The 22,960-nt window shown below is 38.5% G+C and overlaps 1 protein-coding gene across 1 annotated transcript in view; it reads right to left on the bottom strand.

The window, feature by feature from the left end:
- IFT74 (intraflagellar transport 74) overlaps positions 1-18,071 on the bottom strand; it is a 54,409-nt gene extending 36,338 nt beyond the window's left edge. The window contains exons 1-8 of the mRNA XM_004712356.2: positions 17,936-18,071; positions 15,476-15,614; positions 13,397-13,532; positions 11,756-11,804; positions 9,258-9,356; positions 9,069-9,129; positions 7,837-7,896; positions 6,552-6,613 (exon numbers count right to left, since the gene is read on the bottom strand). Coding sequence (XP_004712413.1) covers positions 6,552-6,613; positions 7,837-7,896; positions 9,069-9,129; positions 9,258-9,356; positions 11,756-11,804; positions 13,397-13,532; positions 15,476-15,595 — 587 coding nt within the window. The 5' untranslated portion in view covers positions 15,596-15,614; positions 17,936-18,071. The remainder of the gene's footprint in view (positions 1-6,551; positions 6,614-7,836; positions 7,897-9,068; positions 9,130-9,257; positions 9,357-11,755; positions 11,805-13,396; positions 13,533-15,475; positions 15,615-17,935) is intronic.
- Between the last annotated feature and the right edge of the window lie 4,889 nt (positions 18,072-22,960).

Here is a 22,960-nt window from a genome sequence, read left to right as displayed (position 1 = left end):
ACATGGTTAGTCTACAGTACTGGCATTAATCTCAGTGATACTTACATGATTGCACATACTAGAACAGTGGTCCTCAGCCTGTGGGTCTCAACCCCTTTGGGGGTTGCACGACCCTTTCACAGGGGTCGCCCAATTCATAACAGTAGTAAAATTACAGTAATGAAGTAGCAACGAAAATAATTTTATGGTTGGGGGCCACCACAACGTGAGAAACTGTATTAAAGGGTAGTAACATTAGGAAGGTTGAGGACCACTGTACTAGCAGGGGAAAAAAATGTGAGGTACTGATTAATTCAAACAAACAAATTCTCATATTAACCCAGACATTTGAATGGACTACATCTTCAATTATACCGAAACTCCAATCAGTAAAAATCAAAAATAAAATGGGGGGCAGCTGAACTTATATCATTCTGAATCAAAGTAAGGAATGGTGATAAGTTAAGCAGACAATATGCCAAGATTAATTTTATGTTCACAGTATGAGTGAATAATACTTCTTTAAAATATGCTTTCTGAATTAGCAAATAAGTCTCCTTAAAATTCAGAAGCTGTTTAAAGCCCAGTCACAACATGCAGACCCAGTCCCTAATAAGTTACTACTAATCTGGTTATAAAGACAGCCTATCACCATAATGCATGATTGACACAATAGGATAAGGTGGGGGCTTTCAAAGTGGGTATCAGAATTACCATTGTTTTTAAAAAGTACTGTTATTTTTCCTTTTCTCTGAGAGATTTTTTTTAAATAAAAATGGGCCTAGGCTAGCACAGAAGAATCTTCAGTTGGTCCATGGACAGCTATGTGGGACTAGGTGGAGCAGATTTTCCCATATTATTTTCTAGAACACAATGTTCCTCAAAGACATCTAGAAGTATTTTAGAAAAAAAGAAAAACAAGCATGTAAAACAAGGTCTGCGGTTAAATCTGTGTAGGAAACGCTGGATTTAAGTAAAGTGGAAATGACTCTGTACTAGAAGATTCTCCTGAGTGTTTACCAAGTTAGACTGCTCTCAGATTCTTCAAGAGTAAAGTATGAAGAATTTTCAAGACTTCCTTGACAATAATAACTTTTCTTCAAAGTACACATTCTAAGAGCTTATAGCACAATGGTCCAAAGATATAACGAGAGTGATGTAAAGTATATTTGTCAGTTTCTTATAATCATAGTGGCTGTAATCATAATTTAACCAATTTAACAATGACAGTAGCACTAACAATCACATCGATGCGAACAAGGGGCGTGGGGGTGGAGTGGAGCCCATAGCCCATCTGTAAACAATTGGACATCCCCTCACAGAAGGCTCATAAGGAAGGGACAAGCCAGCCAGGATGCAGCATAGCACCGACAAAACATACAATATTCCTCTAGTTCTTTAATGCTTCCACCTCCCACTATCATGACCCCAGTTCTACCTTACAAATTTGGCTAGACCAGAGCATGTACAGTGAGTGGTACAGGTAAGAGCTTTTGATGCAAGGAATCCAGGGAGACAAACCCTTCAGGAACAAAAATGGGAGTAGCGATACCATGAGGGTAGAGGGAAGCTGGAGCAAGAAAGGGGAAACCGATCACAATGATGGATGTATAAGGCCTCCTCCCCCAGGAGAGTAACAGCAGAAATGTGGGTGAAACAAAACAGCGGCCGGTTTAAGATATGAAAATAATAATAATTTATAAATTATCAAGGGTTCATGAGGGAGAGAGGGTGTGGGGGAGAGGGAAAAAAATGAGGAACTGATACCAGGGGTTCAAGCACAAAGAAAATGTTTTGAAAAGGATGATGAAAACATATGTACAAATGTGCTTGACATAATGCATGCATGGATTGTTAAAAGAGATGTAAAAGCCCCTAATAAACTGATTTAAAGAAAAACACACAAAAATCCCAAACTGTTGCAGATTCTGTATTTTACTGTCCACTCATGGGGAAATGAGTGTATTTATCCATTATGTTAACGGATGAAATAACTGGATGCCTAGGATTTTATGCATCATAACAGAGTGGAGAACAGGGACTAGAGGTGTGTGCAGAGCTAATGGTTCGTAGAGCTGGAAGATGAGGAAGTTGAAGTATAACATTGCCATTTTATTTTCCTGTATGTTCACATTTCTCCATAAAAATGTTTTCTAAATGAGTGTTTAGTTGATATCTTGGAAGAGACTAAAATACGTACATTTATCTTAATATGTAGAACACTTACTTTTAAAGTCACGTAAATAATAAATTCTGTTCAAAGTCCACTGAGGGAAAATGAAAACTGCTCAGGATGATGTGTCCTGTGCCATGAAGAAATAGACTCATTTATTTATAATGTGTATTTGCTTCTGTTTATAGGAGCATATTGTCAATAATGCACATAAACTGAAACTTTATTAGTCTAAAACTTCCTAATGAATAATACCAATTATAATTTATTGTTCTGTATCAACATATCTTACAAGAATGAGTTAACTGAAAAAGCACAAAGACATCTTTTCCTAAATGCTCTATATTTCTGTAATATAATCTCCTGATTAAACATCAAGTATTCCCATTAAGAAGTGTAATAAAATGAAATAAAATTATAAATGGCCAAAGGCTAAATATACCGATATATGCAAAGCCTTTTATACATCTATACTTAGAATGGGTATTCAAGATAAATATCTGACTAAACAAAGAAAAACCAAATCATTACATATGTTGTAAAAACATATTTTAACCAAACATCAAAAACCAAACAACCAAACACTTCATTCAAAATAATGCATGAAACTGAATTAAAGTCAGGTTTCTTAGTACTATTGTAGTAAGATCCCAGGCTGTATTCAATGTAATCAGCTTGTTGTGAATAGATGTGCCACATTATACGTTGAGTGGTGGTACTAAAAGCGAATGAGAGCACACCTTTTATATGCCTGCCCTTCCTGCTCCCTATGAATGTTTAAAGTCAAAGTGGATCCTTGATCTGTTAAGATGCTGGTCATCTGGTTAACACATGAAGCAAGTCTTTCCTCCTACTGCATGTAAAAATAAGTATCCTAAAAATAACCTTTGTTCAAATTTCTACTTGGAAAAGTTAGAAAAACCTATTTTACTTACAGGGTTTCAATGAAAATCTATATAGATTAAGTACTGAAATATTTGGTGACATTTTCAGGACAAGTTACCATATTTTTTGTGTGTGTGATGGCTGATTTATTTTTTTATTTTTTTTTTATTTTTTTTTAAGTTACCATATTTTAAGAAATGGTCTTTCATCAAAAGAACCGGTAAACATAAATATCTATGACAATCTTACATTTTACAACATAGGAATTATCTTTTTGGATGAAAAATCTGTAAAACATATACCTATCCTATTTATACTCTGGCCTGGATATTATCTAACATGACCTAAATGAGGCTTTAAATGTTCTAAAGTCCCCACAGTCTTCGAGGGATTATGACTTAAGTATTTTTCATATCTTGAGTACCTGGTGGAGTTATCTTTTCTTTTTTAAATCATTTTATTGGGGCCTCATACAACTCATCACAATCCATCCATCCATCCATTGTATCAAGCACATTTGTACATATGTTGCCATCATCATTCTCAAAACATTTTCTTTTTACTTGGGCCCTTTGTATCAGCTCATCACCACCCACCCCCCCACGAACCCTTGATAATTGATAAATTATTATTTTTTCATGTCTTACACTGCCCAATGTCTCCCTTCACACTTTTCTGTTGTCTATCCCTCAGGGAGGGGGTTATATGTAGATCCCTATGATCCGCTCCCCCTTTTTCCCCTACCTTGCCCTTACCCTCCTGGTATGGCTGCTCTCATTATTGGTCCTGAGGGGTTTTATCTGTCCTGGATTCCCTGTGTTTCCAGCTCTCATCTGCACCAGTGTACATCCTCTTGTCTAGCCAGATTTGTAAGGTAGAACTGGGATCATGATAGTGGGGAGGGGGGGTTGGAAGCTTTAGAGAATTAGAGGAAAGTTATATGTTTCATCGGCGCTATACTGCACCCTAACTGGCTCATGTCTCCCCTGCAACTCTTCTGTAAGGGGATGTGCAGTTGGGTCTCCACTCTGCACTCCCCCTCATTCAGTGATATGATGTTTTGTTCTTTGATGCCTGATACCTGATCCTATCGACACCTTGTGTTCACACAGGCTGGTGTGCTTCTTCCATGTGGGCTTTGTTGCTTCTGAGCTAGATGGCTGCTTGTTTACCTTCAAGCCTTTAAGACCCCACAAGCTATATCTTTTGATAGCCGGGCACCATCAGCTTTCTTCACCACATTTGCTTATGCACCCACTTTGTCTTCAGCAATTGTGTTGGGAAGGTGAGCATCACAGAATGCCAGTTTAATAAAACAAAGTGTTTTTGCATGAAGGGAGTACTTGAATAGAAGCCCAATGTCCATCTGCTGCCTAAATACTAGTCCTATAAATATATGCACATAGAGCTATTTCCCCATCGTCATATATAAATATATTTACATATGTACATGCCTGTATTTAGACGTCTATAAATGTCCTTTGCCTCCTAGTTCTTTCCCCTATTTCCTTTTACTTTTCTCTTGTCCCACTATCATGTTCAGCCTTCATTTGGGTTTTAGTAATTCCTCTCAGTTACATTGCCCTGGATCAAGCGGAACAGGCCTCCTACCCTGGTGGAGTTTCTTGTGTGTAAAACCAAACTCACTGCCATTGTGTCAGTTCTAACCCACAGAGACAACATATCTGCTAAATCAGCGGTTCTCAATCTGTGAGCCCTGACCCCCTTTGGGGGCAAATGACCCTTTCACAGGGGTCACCTTAGACCATCAGAAAACATTTATTTCCAATGGTCTTACGAACTGGACACCACTCCTCTATCTGTCTCCAGAAGGGTCCATGAGATATGCTGATCTGGTGAGAAAGAAGCTATCTCAACCTTTGCACTGACGTTGGCTTTTTATGCATACTGTCGCAAAATAGAGCAATGTAGTTTACTATTGTTATATTAAGACTGTTACCCATGCTACACCACGCTTCAAGACAAAATTTCATTTATTTGTAATTAAAAATAAATATTTCACAATATATAATTACATATTGTTTTTGTGATTAATCACTATGCTTTAATTATGTTCAATTTGTAACAATGAAGAAACATACTGCATATGGGATGTTTACATTATTATTCATAACAGTAGCAAAATTCCAGTTAAGAAGTAACAATGAAAATAATGTTATGGTTGGGTGTCACCACAACATGAGGAACTGTATTAAAGTGTTGCAGCTGTGTTAAATGGTTTAAAACCAGAACAAAACAACAACAAAAGAAAAGTCATTAAATAAGAGTTTAATCAGCATGAATAGAATGTCTTTGTAATAGGAAAGAGACTTCTCACATTTTCAATTTTTAAGACAAGACTGCTTAATACCATCAAGTGATCAATGGGGAAAAGATTTCATTTTTAATCAACAGATAAATTATAACATTTATCATTTAACTTTTGTAGCACTGTATATCAGCATCTTCAAATATTTATTGAATATGCAAAGGAACAAGACAGTATATTTAATATTATGAAATTAAGTTAATTTTGGTAAATTATTACTCTTACTCAGAAATGTTTGGACCAAAAAGTGTGGCATGTATGGGTGTTTATACAATAGCTCATCATTTATATGTGCTTGCATTGCTTGTTTTTACTTAAAGTCAAAGAGCTGCTGAAAAATAACTATCCTAACTACATGAATCTAATGTTTAGGCCTTACTGCCACTGCAATGTTTCTTCTATTACCAAAGTTCAGTCTAGTTGGTGGGCTTAGTCACTCACACTCACTCACTGCCATCCGGTCGATGCTGACTCACTCAGACACCCCTGTGGGTGTCTGAGACTGTCACTTTACAGGAGGAGAAAGCCGCCCTGCTTCCCCAGAACCGCTGGTGGTTTCAAACGGCCAGTGTGCAGATCACAGCCCAACATGTAACCGCTGCACCACCAGGGCTCCTCTTAGTTAGGTTGTATATAAAGACGCACCTAAGAGTTACATCTATGACTTAGGTTGCTAATATAACTACTAAATGTAAATGCACATTAGATGATGTAACTTGACCACTGAGTAATAATATAATCTTCTTTAGATTCAGACTAAAATATCATAATTCATTACAATCTAACTACTAAGTACCAGTGTGAATGCGATGATATAAACACATCATCAACTAATAATGTGATTTTTTTTAATGTGGACTAAAATCTAACAATTCTATTTCATTAAAATGCCCAGGTTAAACATCAAGTGGTAGAGAAACAAGTATTCTTATCCATCTTAACAATTAAGCTCCAAAAGCAGAAATCCTATTCATATATTCTCTGAAGTTTTATTCGTTTAGGTACTTAAAGACCAATAAAGATAATAGAGATGTAAACAATAAAATATGTGTTGAACAGTCCAACTTATCGGATTTAAAAAAGGCAAAATAGTTAAGAAAATTGGTAAGTGAGTAAGTCGTTCAGAAGTTAATCTATATAAAAATACTTAAGGTTATGTTTGATTCCTTAATAGATTGTACTTACGCTTGTCTTTCAGTAAATATGATATCCATACTTTGTGTTTCCCGGTCATTTTGAGCTTTAAGCTGAATAGACAGTTAACCACATAAGTTAATGATTAAAAAAAGATAAAACATTAAACCAAAAACACTCGTTAAAGGTTATTCTAGTTCTGAACCAACTGGGAGATTATTACACTAATCCTAATGACATATGCAGTTTCTTTTAAAAAATGCAGACATTATAAACACACGAAGACATCTTTAACACCCAATAAAATGATATAGTATTTTTCACATGCATTATAATTTCACTCCAAAAATATTAATTGTTCTTCAGTGATCTCTCAAATAATCCACTATACACTTTAATCCACTACCCACCAATAAGTCACTATATATAATATATATAATGCTAATTTATGCAAGCACCATTTCAAGAATTTGTTGGGTGTTCAATAAATACTTGATTATTAATTATCTTTAACTCAGACCCAATAAAGCCTTATTCTCAAACTATTCAAGATTTTACCAGAGTATTCCTAATTGTTTCAACCTGTGCTATCTAGCCTAAACTTTTGGTCTGTCCCTAATTACTAACAATAGACAAAAAAGGGTTTTGACTTTTTCATCTGGCACTTAAAATGCCATTTTCATAATTAATGAATCCTCCTGTGGGCTGAAGCTAAAATAATTTAATTACTTAAATAAGCTTTTTAGATCCAAAACTTCGAAGAGTCATTTTATAAATACTATTTCATAAAATTGTCTCTGATCATGTAAATAAATAAACTACATGAGTTACATTATTTTTTCTTTTATAGACATCGTTCTTTCAAAGATTTATAATAAAAGTAGGTTAGCTATTAACACCTTTTATTCCTTAATACCAAATAATCTAAGCTGAGGAATATAAATCTTCATTTATCAACCCCAAATTAGTATTATATATAGCATGTTACTTTTCTTTTATGAAAACTAGAGAACTCAGCTCCACCTGTGCAAATATCGTGAATGAATGTACATTCAGGGACCTGTCGACAGCACTGCTTGACTAAAGCCGGGCGTGCGACCAGGTCAACCACAGCTTGGGAGACAGACACAAAACCAATCACCTGGGAGAGGCCACGAACAAAAAGGGGTTTTAAAAGAGAAACTACACAAAATCAATTATGAGTGGTAGTTCAGATCACAGGAAAACCATATCTAAGACTCATGTGGTTTGATCAAACTGGTTCTAGATGTAAATGGCTGGTTTTAAAGGCTATGAGTTATATAGATCTACTGTTTATATTGATACATTTTCTTACCATGTTGTAATCATTCATTACTTCTTCCATCTCAGTATTGGTATTAAGTTTATCCACCAACTTAAAAAAATATATATGAAAACTGTTGTTATTCTTTATAAATTTTCTCTATAATTTAAACTTATATATGCAATCTTACAAATAATGGTCTAGTCATATATGTTAAGCATGAATAGTTCTAAGTATTTTTTGTTCTAGGATAAAACAAACACTACCTTAGTAGCAATCACTATGCACTTGGCTATCAATAAACGACTACATTTTGGGGGTGGAAAAGTGAGTAGTAATGAACTTCTTGTCCTATAAAGGAACTCTGTCCCGCTCTGAGCTTGTAAAGAAAGGCTGGTTGTTGTGTGCTGGTGAGCAGTCTGAGTACTTTGACTGAGTGAGCCTACCCGACAGTGGAACTGCTCCGTAGGAATCCCTAGGTTGTAATATTGATGGGAGCAGATCACCAGGTCTTTTCTCCTCTGGAGCCACCAGCGCATTTGTATTATTACCTTTTCAGTAAACAGCCAAGCACTTAATCTTTAAGCTACCAAAAAACAAAGCTACGCAAAACAAACAAACAAAAACTGCCCTGAAGTTGACCCGTTCTAGGGAAGAATAAAACTTCCCCATATGGTTTCCAAGGCTCTAGATCTTTCTGGAAGGGGACGGCCACAGTTTTCTCCCTCCGCAACTGTAGATTCAAACCCCAGTTCCTGTCCTGGTTCCTCATTAAGCCATTGGGCTCCATAAAGAAGGACTTGGAGGAGGCAAATGCTTGGGGCTGATCTGTCTCTTTTCCAGGGATAGCAGGTGTTAGCAGATTTATAAATATATACCAGTGAAAACATAAAAAGATTTTCTTGGTATTTTAAAAATAGACAAAAGCTAACAGAGCAAAATCAGACAGAACACTAACAAACCTACTTCAAAAGTTAAGCAATGCTAACAACACTGAACATTTCAGAGTATTTGACTTGTGTCAGACACTATTTTCCCAGGTTATCTGCATTAACTAACTTAATTTTCAAAACTGCTCTAGGAAGTAGATTGTCCATATATTAGAAATAAGGAAATTTAGCTGTGGAGCCAGAATTTGAACAGGTTATCTACTAAAAGCAAATTACTTGGTATGTTTTATGGTTTAATTGTTTCACAATAAGCATGTATTCATTAGTTATTTGGTACTGAAAATAATATATATTAAAATATTCAAAGGAAATTCTCTCAGAAAAAGCCAATACCATGTTGTAATCTGCTAGCTGTCCTTGAAACTCTTTGATTTCAACCGCTAAAGTTTCAGCCCTGAAAGCATAAAATATATATATTCAGAAATACATGAACAAGTTATAGATAACTTCCTGGAACACAGCCTATCAAATAATATGCTTAATAAAGTATATTTTTCAAATTTTAATGGAAAAATCTCTCACCTTTTTTCATATGACAAATAAACTGAATTCTCTTGATTGTACATTTCGATTTCTTTCTGAAGTTTATTGATTTCTGTTGTGAGTTCACTTATTTTACTTCTAAGTGAAAAGGAATAACAAAGTAAACAATACTTTCAATCAAAAAAAATGCTTTTTTAAAGAAAGCTTAAACCTTCAGGCATATATAATAATAATTTAAGTGGTTTTATGAAAATTCACTAGAAAAAATAATCAGTGGCTTATTCATCAAGACAAAGGTGATTCTCATCCTATTCTACTCCACTGCCATTAGATACTGCCACCGATTAATGATTAAGAGAGATGGGACAGGACCAGAATGAGAGCCTGGTTAAGCTGGTGCAATTCATCAACAGAAGCACATGCTGAATCTTCAGCCTCACGGGTGCTGCTATGTTTGAGGTTAGTATTTCTGAATAGTGACAGTAGTTGTATTTTTAGTCACTAGTTATTGTAATGGGGGCTATGCTACACACTGCCCAATATTTAGCAGCATCCTTGATCTGTGTATAAAAGTCTCTCTCTCCAGTACCCATGATGACAATAAAAAAATGTTTCCAGAAATTACCAAATGTTCCCTGGTGGGCAAAATCATCTCTAGTTGAGAGCCACTACCTACGAGTCAATTACACAAGCAGCTAAAACTACTCTTTAAAATAAGAAAGGCAATGCAATGAATAGCAAAGGAAAAACTTTATCACCTTTCCTTCTTTCCATCAAAAAGACAGCCTCATCTCAAGATGCTAGCCACTGATGCTATTAAACCCTATAAGGCAGATGAGAACAGTCCCTTAGGGGTTTTTATTTTTGACGCAGCAGTCAAGATATCAAGTCACTTATTTTATTAGGCAAATCTGCTGCATAAGACCTCTAAAAAGTGCTAAAGAGCAAAGATGGCACTTTGAGGACTGGGTGCTTACATAATCTCGTGTCAACTTGAGGGCATTAAGAGTGAAGAGATGGAGTCTAGCCTGTCAATCAGGTCACAGCCTGATAATGCCTCCTTGTGGGCATGCCCTTCTCCTAAGGATTCTGGGAACTTCCCCCCTCTCTCTCTACCTTCGTCTTCCTGTTGACAAACAACTTGGAGAGCTGCCTGAGGCCTGCCAGACACCAGGAGATGTGTCCACCACCACTGGATCCACCAGCTTGTGACCTTCCTGGATTTTGCATCACTGTATGTGACTGTATGAATCCGGAGAAGGGTTTTGGACTAGTATTGGATTTGGAAATAATATTGGACTTGATGTGGACTGGTCTGGAATGTTTTCCCAATATACAATTACTCTTTGATATAAAGCTCTCTCTCACACATATGAGTGTATCTGGGTTTGTTTCTCTAGTCAACCCAGACTAACACAAGAACTGAAGTCCCTGGGATTTTCAACTGTCAAATATGCTTGTGAAAGGTGGGCAACGGATAAGAAAGAAGACAGAGACTTAAAAAAAGAAAGACCACAGAGAACCACAAAGTGCCAGAAGAACAAGCAAACCTGTCTTGGAGGAAGTATTGCCAGAACGCTACTTAGAAGCGGGCATTTTGGACGAGTTATCAGGAGAGATTAGTTCCCAGTAAAGGACATCAAGCATAGTAAAGTAGAGGGTCGGAGAAAGAGAAGACCCTCCATGAGGTGAATTGACACAACAGCTGCAACAATGGACAGAAATATAACAATTTTGAGGATGGCACAGGACTGAGACGTTTATTGTTTTGTTGTATAAAAAGTTGCTGTAATTCAGAACTAACTTAACAGCACTTAACAAAAGTAACACAGTGTTTCTAAGCTGTAAATCCTTAAGGAAAGATGTAGGGAGAGGCCTCTACTTCTTTTTATTGCCGTCTACAAGCTTGAGGATCAAAAGGATCTAGATAATTATGATAGGAAAGAATCAAGAAGTAAAACAGAAAACAAGGCTTCCAGGTCATGATAGAAGGTTGGCTTAAAGGAAATGGAAATAAGACATAAATGATGAACGAAGAAGAAAATAAAGTGAAATGACAAAATGGAGCTCGAACAGTAGAACATCTTCAAAAAGAAGGTATGGAGAGCATGAGAAAAAGCTCTTAGTTTAGAACCACAACACCTACAGATACCTAACAGCACGTATACACTAATTAAAATGAGGCCACATTCACTGTACTAGTACAAATAAAACTCTGTACTGATTAATATGTCAGAGATAAGGACTTCATTTTTCTTTCTTATTAGATATAACCATTGATTATTCGTGAGAAAATCATAAAAGATTATTAACATTAGACTGAAACATGTTAAGCTAAAATACATACTTCACATATGTGCAAATATATAAAGTGATGAATCCTAGCTGAATTTTATGATCACATTTATTTCAGAATGTACACAAATTATGTTAGAATGCAAAATAATCCTTAGAAATCAACAGACACCTAATTATCTTAACATGTACTGAAGATAAATATTCATGATCAATCCTAAATATATGTGTATTTAACATACCTAAGAAGTCCAAGATAATAAGATTTGTCTAATATTTGTCTGTGAGGACCTAAAAAGAAAAATGCAAAAAGTGTTAAGTGTATTACTTGATTTGAAAATGCCACTCAAACAGCATATCCAAAGTACAAGAAGAATTACACTTTACATCTCTCAATGCAGTCCTCATGAATAACTTTTTTTAAAAGCAATAAAAAAGAAACACTGAAATGGAAAAGTAAGGTAAACAAGTGGCCATGTGGCTCAGAAGCAACAAAGCCCACATGGAAGAAGCATACCACCCTGTGCGATCACAAGGTGTCGAAGGGATCAGGTATCAGGCATCATCAGAACAAAAAGTCGTATCATAGTGAATGAGGGGGGGAGTGCGGAGTGGAGACCCAAAGCTCATCGGTAGGCCACTAGACATCCCAGAAGAGTCTCAGGGAGGAGACGAGCCAGTCAGGGTGCAGTGTAGCAACAATGAAACATACAACTTTCCTCTAATTCCTAAATGCTTCCTCCTCCCCCACTATCATGATCCCAATTCTACCTTACGAATATGGCTAGAACAGAGGATATACACTGGTACAGATAGGAACTGGAAACACAGGGAATCCAGGGCGGATGATCCCTTCAGGACCAGTGGGGTGAGTGGCGATACCGGGAGGGTAAAGGGAAGGTGGGGTAGAAAGGGGGAACCGATTACAAGGATCTACATGGGACCTCCTCCCTGGGGGATAGACAACAGAAAAGTGGGTGATGGGAGATGTCAGACAGGGCAAGATATGACAAAATAATAATTTATAAATTATCAAGGGTTCATGAGGGAGGGGGGAGCAGGGAGGGAGGGGGGAAAATGAGGAGCTGCTGCCAGGGGCTTAGTTGGAGAGCAAATGTTTTGAGAATGATGAAGGCAATGAATGTACAAATGTGCTTTACACAATTGATGTATGTATGGATTGTGATAAGAGTTATATGATCCCCTAATAAAACGATTAAAAAAATAAATGGAAAAGTAAATTAGTGTGTCGTAGGAAACAGCAGAAACATAAAGGATACAGGGTATTCAAAAGAACCTTAAACCCTCTTCCACCAAGTCAATTACAGCTCATAACCACCCTTTAAGACCGAGTAGAAGTGCTCCAGAGAGCTTCCAAAGACGGAAAGCTTTCTGAAGCAGACTGCCACATTATCTCCACATGAAGTAGTTGGTGAGTTCAAACTGGAAACCCTTTGGTTAGCACCTGAGCCAAGCCTCCTCAACTGGGATAGAGGAGTCCAAAGTAGGCCTATCCTGGCAAAAGAACTTTCTGCAATGATGGAAATAGTCTATAGCAGCTCTGCCTAATGAAGGAGCCCCAGGTGAACTTGAGCACTTGAGCCACGTGAGCACTTTGATATGCGGCTATTGCCAGTAGGGAAAGGAATACGGATTGTATTTCATTTTCATTCATTTAAATTTAAGTAGCAAGTATGACTGACTACTTGTTATCATACTGGAGAGTGCAGATCAACACTGAATTCCTCATAGGGAATTTTCACAGTCATTCATTCTTACCCTCCCAAATTTGTGACTCAAGGAATAAGAATTTCACAAGCTAATTCTGATTCACAAGTTAATCCCTCTTATAGCCAATATATCCATTTTCTTAAACTAGATACCTTTCATTCCGGTTTTCATTCCACTCAAACCTTGCTGGGTTACAGGGCGGTCTGCAACTTTAATTTGAGAAGATAGAACTCCTCCTGTCCCCCCAGGACCACTGCGAGAGCCTGGCCTGGCTGTTCCAGGAGGCATCTAAATGACAAGAAGAGTTCTCTCTCAGTAAATAGCAATAACACTCCACATCCACTATGAAAAATGAAAAAAATTTAAATTTAACTTAAGAATTTTAAAAATGAAACTGAAATTTAACAATTTATTTAAGTGCTCCTTGTACTTTGAATTTCTATAATGGTAAATAATAAAATTCTTTGCCACTGTAAGTCCTATGGATATTATGTAATACATTCCTTTACATTTCAAAGTCCTACACATGGACAATAAATCTAAATCTCAATATTGTACCATAAACAGGAAAGAAAATAAATGACCACCATAGTAAAGGGTTAAACAAGTTGCAATGAATAGAAAAGCAGTCTGAAAAACAGTAGTTCTGATTCTATCATGGTTAAAAAAATACAAGAACAATGGTTATCTCCACATGATATTATTCACCTGCTGCTGTGAAGCTTTACAGCTTTAGTAGGATGCTAAGTCAGGCTGGGCCGGGATGGCAGTGGAATAATTTCCACGTTAACAGGAGAGCTTACTTTTATTTTGTCTTATACAATTTTTTCAGCATTATTATAATGAGTATATATTATTTTTCAAATAAGAAAATGCTTATTTGGGGAAACAGATACACTGTAATTTTATACAAATAACACACAGCTTCTACAAATTTGTCAATCTTTCTTTCTCCTTTAATCATTCTTCCTCTTTCAGTCAAACAGCAGAGTAGTATTTTAAGTATGTGGAAGAAATTTTAAATTGGGCACAAACAGTTAAGCACCAAGCTACTAACCCAAAGTTTGGTGGCTTGATCTACCCAATGGCACCTCATAGGGACGGATTGCCTTTCAAAGATCACAGCCACTGATACAAATCCGTAAAGCACATTTCTTCTCCGAAAAACTTGGGGCCGCCAAGTTTTTCCAAAAGTAAGAATCCACTAAAAACTGGTTTGCATTTTATTTCCTTTTGGCTTTTACAAGTTTTAGATACAAGTTAAATACAAAGGTCAGTAAAATACTAGGGCTTCGGTTCACACAATGTCCAGGCTTATGCCAAGCCAAACATGTGTAAACATGTCTCAGAGATCATAGATGGCTGCAGACAAATTTCTGCTAGATAGCATGCCTTCAAAGAAAGGCCACTTCTTATGCCACAGGAAAAGCTGATTTCGAAGTCAGAGCTGATAAAAAAATTTTAATCAAATCAAGTGGACATCTTCCCAAATCTCTAAAGCTTTGAAACAGGTTTACAGGAATGCTGTCTCATTAAAACAACCGTTTTTAGATGGATGGAGTATTTAAGGAAGGTATACTTATGACTTCAATTAAAATGTATCAATATCTAGAGTTTATTTAGATAAAAGGTAAAAGGAAGACTTTTTTTCTTTTTCAGATAGTTGAATTAGAATATTTGAATGAACTATTGAATGCTCCATTCTTTGCCAGCTAATCTTAAATGCCACTTTAACCATATGATCCTTGTGGATGTCAGCCCAATGCATATACTTTGTATACTTCCATAGACTTCCAAACCAAAGCACTGCAACTGAGTTGATTCTGACTCCTAGCAACCGGACAGAACAGGCTAGAACTGTCTCTGTGGATTTTCAAGACTGCAGTCCTTTGTGGCAGTAGAAAACCTTATCTTTCTTCCATGCAAATACTTTAGTTTGGGATTATTTCATTTCATTTGATCCTGGTCCTAATCCACTCTACTATTTAAATTTCTGTATCTGTAAAATAAGCTTTAATATCAGAAAGTACAGGCATCTTTCCTCAACAGTGGCACTCAGACATTATTCAACAATCACACTTCTAGGTGTTTCAACACACATACAGACATAGGCACGTATAATGATAGACTAGTGGAACAAAGGAACAGGAGAGAATCACTTATTCATATAGGAAAGATGTCCAGCTTTTATCAGAATATAGACACAAGCATTACTCTGGTCTGAAACTTACTCCAGTTGCCACTCGAACATTTCCTGATGGGGGTCGTATTCCAGAAAGAGGTCTTCCTGTCAACCCAATTCCACCTCGAGAAACAGGGCGAGGTATTGGCGGTTTATGATTACTGGCCATTGTTTTTTCACAGTAACCACTGTTTGGAAACAATAGATAGTCTTTAAGATAAATAAATAAACTAAATAAATGGGGCACTCTTCTCTCGAGGCCAATGAACACAACCGTATTGCCTTGGATCTTTCCTGTGTCTCTCTGGACACCTCTCACTCTCCCCCTTCCCCCTTACTTAGGCCTTTTGTGCCTAGTTCTGGCTCTACCATTATCCTCTATAACAGCTGTTCTCAACCTGTGGGTTGAGACCCCTTTGGGGGTCGAACAACCCTTTCACCAGGGTCGCCCAATTCATAACAGTAGCAAAATTACAGTGATGAAGTAGCAACAAAAATAATTTATAGTTGGGGGTCACCACAACCTGAGGAGCTGTATTACAGGGTCAGGGCATGAGGAAGGTTGAGAACCACTGCTCTATAACTTCAATGAGGGTATGAGATCCAGCACATCCCATTCGATCTTCACAGTTCCCTTCTTCAATTTTAGAAATCATCTCAACTCTTATTTCAGTTACTTCCAGCCCTAGACAGGATCAGGAGTTTGCATCATTTGGGATTGTTCCCATCTGAAAAATCTTCACTACTCTGTGACCTTCTTGCCTCTCCTTCTACCCATTTTGTCATGTTTATTCCCAGTATACCTCCCTTTAATCACTTCCTTAATTCTCTCATGCCCATTTATCAGACCCTCCTTTATTCATTAAGTATACATTATTTAAAGTTTTGTTGATAATTCGGTGTAGCCTTATTTTAAATTGTTGATTGCGAAAACAAACTGGCAGATTGGGACTAATATGCTTTAAACATGAAATGGAATAGGAAATATAAGAGAGTTTACTATGCAAAACCCAAATCCAAAACCCCTGCCATTGAATCGGTTTCAGCTCATAGCAACCCTGTGAGACAGAGCAGAACTGCCATGGTGAGTTTCCAAGACTGCAAATCTTTACAGGAGTAGAAAACTTCATGTCTCCCTAGGAGTAGTTAACAGTTTCTAACTGCTGACCTTGCTGTTAGCAGCCCCACACATAATAACTCATTGTGCCATTAGGGCTCCTTCACTACACATAAAACCAAACTCATTGCCATCGAGTGAATGCCCACTCATAGGGACACTATAGGGCAGGGTAGAACTGCCCTGTGGGTTTCTGAGACTGTAACTCTTTATGAGAGTAGAAAGCACTGTCTTTCTCCAGGGGAGGGGATGGTGGTTCTCCCAGGGAAGGGATGAACTGCTGACTGTGTGGATCGCAGCCCAATGTACAACCACTATAACATTATTTCATGAAATAGTTTCATATCTGTTAATTGCTTCTATTTTTTTCTACCATCTTACATCCTTACTTGCTGATGATGCAGAAATCAATATCTATAGTTTTGTCCTTTAAGCTGAGGGTCATATCTAAAATTTTCAACTGTTTACTGAAGACTTCTATTTCGATATCCAATTATTACATGGAATAGGCTCACATCAAACTTACAATCTTCCCATTTCAATGAATTCCCCGATTATATTTTCTTGTCAAATGGAAGTTGATTCAATAAACTTTTGTTATGAGCGGATTTGGCTTTCCTGATAATTTTTTTTAAACGTACAATATATAGAAATGACACGATTTTAGTAAAGATTAGCATATACCAGTCCCAGGGGAAGGAAGGGGGTGGGGTGGGGAGTGTCCTACTAATAAGTACTTCTAACTCGGACTGTCCACTAACAGAGAAGCAGCCTGGCCTTTGGGTTCAGAAAGATCAGCATGAGATCTCCAACTCTGTGAGTAACCAGCTGCTATGATTCTTGGCACCTTGAAGGGCACCCCACCCCACCCCACCCCCCACCCCCCGCTCTCCGCCCTGGGTCTCATTCCTTTATCTGTAAAATGAAGCCCAGCTAAGAGCCCTGCCGTGGAGAGCTCCTGCGAAGAAGACAGATGCAAAGCACCCAGATGCAAAGCACCCGCCTCATAAGAATAATTATCACCATTATTGTCATTATGCTCCCTAGGCCAGTCAGTCTCACATCTGTAGACTGGAAAGTTGCCAAGTGTTCTTGCACTGTGGTCAACAGACACAAGCCCACCACTTTGAGTTAAATTTCTGGGGCTTTGAGATTGTCGCCTTTAATAGAGGCTTGGTGACTCTCTGCCGGGAATGGTTTGACCGGGGACTCTGCTCATCTCATGCCTGACAACAGATGTTGGGAACCTCGCGGGCCTGGTGAGGGGCAAGGGGATTACAGCTAAAGGCCTAGACTCTCCGAGTCTGTTTGGTTTGGAGCCATCAGCATCTCCAAGGTAAGACTGCACCAGAGGGAGAGAGGGAGGGAGGGATGGAAGCAGGGATTTCTCACCTCCGCAGGCGCGGAAGGAGGGCGATCGCTAGGCTTTCGGGGCGCCCTAACTTCTCTCCGCGGCCGCCACCACCACGAAGTCTCTGGGCCGGCCGCGCCCACCGATCGTCCACTCGCTACTGCCCGCTCCCTCGCGCACAAACTTCTAGGGCCCTCTGGACTCAGCACCAAGCGCTGCCGCGTATCCTAGCAACGGAGGGGCGGGGGAGGGGCTCCTCTTCCGGATTCAACCAATCGTTGGCCTCCAGCTCCCAGGCTTTCCGGGAGGAGCGAGCGCAAAGTTCTCGCGAGATTTGGCCTGTAACTTTTGTTTCTGGACGTCTCCATCCGGAACGACCGCGTAGAACTAGGTTGAGGTGCCTCCGTGGGTGTAAATCTTTGTGGAAGGAGAAAACTTCATTCCACGACACCACCAGGGCTTCTTGACCCCGGGATGCTTTCCTGAACCTAATGAAGTACGGCGGTTGCGTAGAAAACGGAGTCGAACCCTTTCATTGAAAACTTTAGTTTTCTAAATATCATAGCAACTTCTTTTTGCGTTGCAAGACGCTGTAGCACGGCTGCATAATTCACTTGATCAGTATTGTTTTATTATCTTCAACCACACAGCTGCTGCCTCAAATTGTAAGAATTGTTTGAAGTCTTCCCTGGGGAGGCAGACCCGGTATAGTTTTATAGTTTTTCCTCCTGTTAGACTGCTTTAGGTGTCCATACAGTGCTGGCTCCATCCTTTCTGTTCTTCCTTATTTTGTTGGAAGCTGAACGTTTCCGAGTTCTTTTGATCAAAGTCCGTAAGGAAGGCTGTGAAGTGAAACGTATTCTTTGAAATAATTATTTACAAGTAATTGTTAATAAATTAATAAAGAACTTAAGAGTTGATTCATCTTGGATGTTATCTCTAATAAAGTAACTTTTAGCTGTATGATTTTTTCCAGCTTTCATATTGTTGAAGGTGATTACACTTGTAATAACCGCCAAACATTTTGAATCTTTAGCATTATTTGACTTTATTATTTCCAGCTTGCATATATTTATTACACCAGGATTAGTTTCTATTTATTTAGAATAAATGCAAATTTTAAATACATTATAAGTGAAATAATGCATGATAGTTGAATTGTCCCTTCAAGTTTATAAAACATTTTCATGTAATTATCTCCTTTGATTCAAAATATGCTTAATGGCCCCTTTGCGTACTTTGGGACATTTATTTTGGTAAGCTTTCTCAGAGTTGTGGGTCTATTTTTTCTGTCCGTTTGTTTGCTTCATTATCACTCATTTAACTGGCATCCAGTCAATTCTGACTCACAGTGACCCGGTAGGACAGGGTAGAATTGTCCTTGTGGGTTTCCAAGGCTGTACCCCTTTTTGGGAGTAGAAAGCTCAGTCTTTATTCCACCGAGCTGCTGGTGGTTTTGAGCTGCTGACCATGAGGATCACAGCCCAACTCGTAGCTAGTACAGCACCAAGGATCCTTATGCAAAATACCCCAGACTCACTGCCATCAAGCCATCAGGTCAGTGCTGACTCACAGTGAGCTCCTGTGGGTTTACCAAGATTGTAATTGTTTATGGGAGTAGGAGACCAATCTGTATCCCACTGAGCTGCTGGTGACTTCGAACTGCCTACAATAAGGATTGTAGCTCAATGAATAACCAGTGTCACCAGTGGCTCCCTGGGCTAAACTTATAGAAACTGAAAAGACTGATACTGTTTTTCCTAGTCCTCCTTGTTATTAGGGCATGGATACATTGCTTGAGAAACCCTTAAGTCTTATCTGATGCACTCACCCCAGACGTATAAAAGAAACTAATGGTAAATAGAAGCATGAGGCGTCCACTCAAGTTTAACAGCTGTGGCAACTACATTTAGTTTCAAGGGTGGTATAGGTTGTGCAGCAGCAATGCCCAGCATCCATGTGACCATGTTGTTACAACCTGCAGTTCTCACGTTTTGAGAGAGACCATGTTGTCACAACCTGCAGTTCTCACGTTTTGGACTTTGCAGCCTCTAGTCTGTCTCCAGTTCTCCAGGATTATGTGTGCGCTACTTACATCCTCTAACTAGTTCCTTCTCTGCTTTTCAATCAGCCTAGAACTGTCTTTTGCTTGCAAGTAAGAACCTTGGGTCATAAGAGTTGGCAGGACAGATACTCATTGCCAGAGAGTCGATTCCAACTGCAGTGACCCCTATAGGATTGGCCCCCAAGGTCTCCAAGACTAAATCTTTGTGCCAATAGAAAGCCTCATCTTTCTCCTGTTGAGTAGCTGGTGGTTCCAAATTGCTGGTCGTGTAGTTAGCAGACTAATGAATAACCCTATACCACCAGGGCTCTTAAACAGATACTATTATCCTACTTTTAAAAAGACTGAATCATTTACTTGAAGTCACTTGACTAGTAAGTCGTGATCCAAGTTACTGTTGTCTGTGGGTCTTTCTACTGCTATTTGCCACAGCCTGTACACCTTATCGCTCTGCATTTTACTGTGAAGAGATCTGTTCATTTCTAAAGTCTCAAGCTAAATGTTTCTTCTTAGGGGGATGTCTTACATTTTAGAGTGAATTAATGCTCAAAATCCCTCTCCTCTGCCCTACTCTCATTTAAAGGATGTCTTCACACCCACTGCTGTCTGGTCGATTTTGACTCATGTTTTCAGGTACCTTCGAGTTGGTTCCTACTCATAGCAATCCTATGTACAATAGAACAAAAAACACTGCCCAGTCCTGTGCCATTTTCAGAATTGTTATGAGTCTATCATTGCAGCCATAGTATCAACCCATCTCATTGAGGGTCTTCTTTTTTGTTGCCCCTACCCCTTCCCAAACATGATGTCCTTTTCCAGGGACTGGTCTCTCTTGATAATATGTCCATAGCACATGAGAGGACATCTCTCCATCCTTGCTTCTTAGCAGAATTCTGGTTGTACTTCTTTAAAGACAGACCGGTTTGTTCTTTGGCATTCCATGGTACTTTCATTATTCATTGCCAGTACCACAGTTCTACTGCATGTTCTTCTGTTTTCCTTATTCAATATCTGTGGTAGTTATATACTCTGTTGTCAATTTGTGGGGAATAAGAGTAAAGGGGTGGAGTTTAGCCTGTCAATCAGGTTGCAGCTTGATGACCTAATTTGGAGGCGCTAAGGAGAAAAATAGCTCATTGGAGTCAGGGCACATGCTCAGTCCCTGCGAGACTTTCTTGTTGACAAGCCACATGGAGATAGGCTGATGGTTGCCAGAGCCTTGGAGCTGGAGAAGCCACGTGGAGACCCCAGCCAGCGCTGAGATGCTTACACCATCACTAGATCCACAAGACTTTCCACCCAATGGCCTGCATTCAGTGTCATTGCATGTGTCTCGTGACTCTGAAGAGGACTTTATAGATTGGTTTCAGACATATGGACTACTATTGGACTTATGGACTTGATCTGGACTGGGTTGGGATGTTTCCTCAATATTCAATTGCTCTTTTATATAAAGATCTTTATTATACACAAAGAGTCACCCTGGATTTATTTCTATAGTCCAGTGGTTCTCAACCTTCCTAATGCTGCGACCCTTTAATATAGTTCCTCATGTTGAGGTGACCCTCAGCCATAAAATGATTTTCATTGCTACTTCATAACTGTAATTTTGCTACAGTTATGAATCATAATGTAAATATCTGATATGCAGGATATATGTTCATTGTTACAAAATTGACCATAATTAAACATAATTAAAGCATAGTGATTAATCACAAAACAATATGTAATAATATCATGTGAAATATTTATGTTTTCCAATGGTCTTAGGCTACCTCTGTGAAAGGGTCATTTGACCCCCAAAGGGGTCTCGACCCACAGGTTGAGAACTGCTGCTCTAGTCCATCCAGACTAACACATTATGGTACTGAGAACGGGGTACTAGAGAGACAAATTATAAAGATGGAGATTGGATATTTATTTGACATCTGCCTCCTGGTCCTGTGTCTTCTTAGACTAGCCAGAGGTCAGATATGGCCATGCAGTTCACTGGGTTTTCTGGAAAGAATATAGGAAATTAAAGTTTTGATTATTTTGTTTGGTTGTAGTCTTTGATTCTGCCCGTGTGAAATGGCAAAAAGTGAATGTTTTTCATGTATATTTTGAGTTCAGGGGTACAAATTGCCCCTTGAATTTCCCAGAGACCATGCTGGTTAGGGAAAATGGCTGATTGAGGTCAAAATGGCTGACAGAGGCCTGGCCCTGGCTTGAGGCAATGTTGTCAGAGGCCTAATCCCATATTTTGTATCAATAGAATAGTTTAAATAAGCATTGAGATAAGCTAAATCAGGATTGAACTTGACTGTTTTAAGAATTGAGTTTAGTATCTGATTCTACTTTGCTTATACTTATTTCTTCTGCTTATTATTGTTGATATAATGATTGATAGAAATGATTATTGGGAAGAATGAAAATAGAGAGTTTGTAAACCTTGCCTTCAGCCATTAAAGTCTGAATCTTTAAATGGTTTAGGACACAGTACTCAGGACATTTGCATTCCAAGAGACAGCCTAAGGGCTGTTGACAGATTGAAGAAAAAAGAACTCTTTGGCCTTTTGAATCTTGAACTAGTGTTTTTTGTCAGAAGCTGAAAAAAATCTGGATCCATGAAGAAAACTCTCTAGGACTGAAATGTTAAAGGGGCCTGTGGCAGCCTGAAATGCTTGCTAGGTGACCACCTGGTTTCACTTATTGAGTGGAAGAGGTAGAAAAGCAGTAATAGAGAGGCAGGTTAAGTCTATCTGGACAGTCTATCCAGACTAACACAATATCCAACTTACACATGCATATGAGCTAACTTAAAATAACAAGACTTGGACCAGGCCAACTTTAGTCATCAAAGTAATCTCAAAGTAAAGAGGTCTTATGCAGCAGATTTACCCAATGCAGTACATTATTTCATCACTTGATTGCTCTTTGCTTGTAGGTCCAAGCAAAACACAATCCTTGACAACTTCAATCTTTTATCTGTTTACATCAGCGGTTCTCAACCTGTGGGTTG

The sequence above is a fragment of the Echinops telfairi genome, unplaced genomic scaffold, assembly GCF_000313985.2.
Source record: "Echinops telfairi isolate 266 unplaced genomic scaffold, ASM31398v2 ScPeMD7_25;HRSCAF=90, whole genome shotgun sequence".
NCBI lineage: Eukaryota > Metazoa > Chordata > Mammalia > Afrosoricida > Tenrecidae > Echinops > Echinops telfairi.
This window is presented reverse-complemented; position numbering and strand designations above follow the sequence as displayed.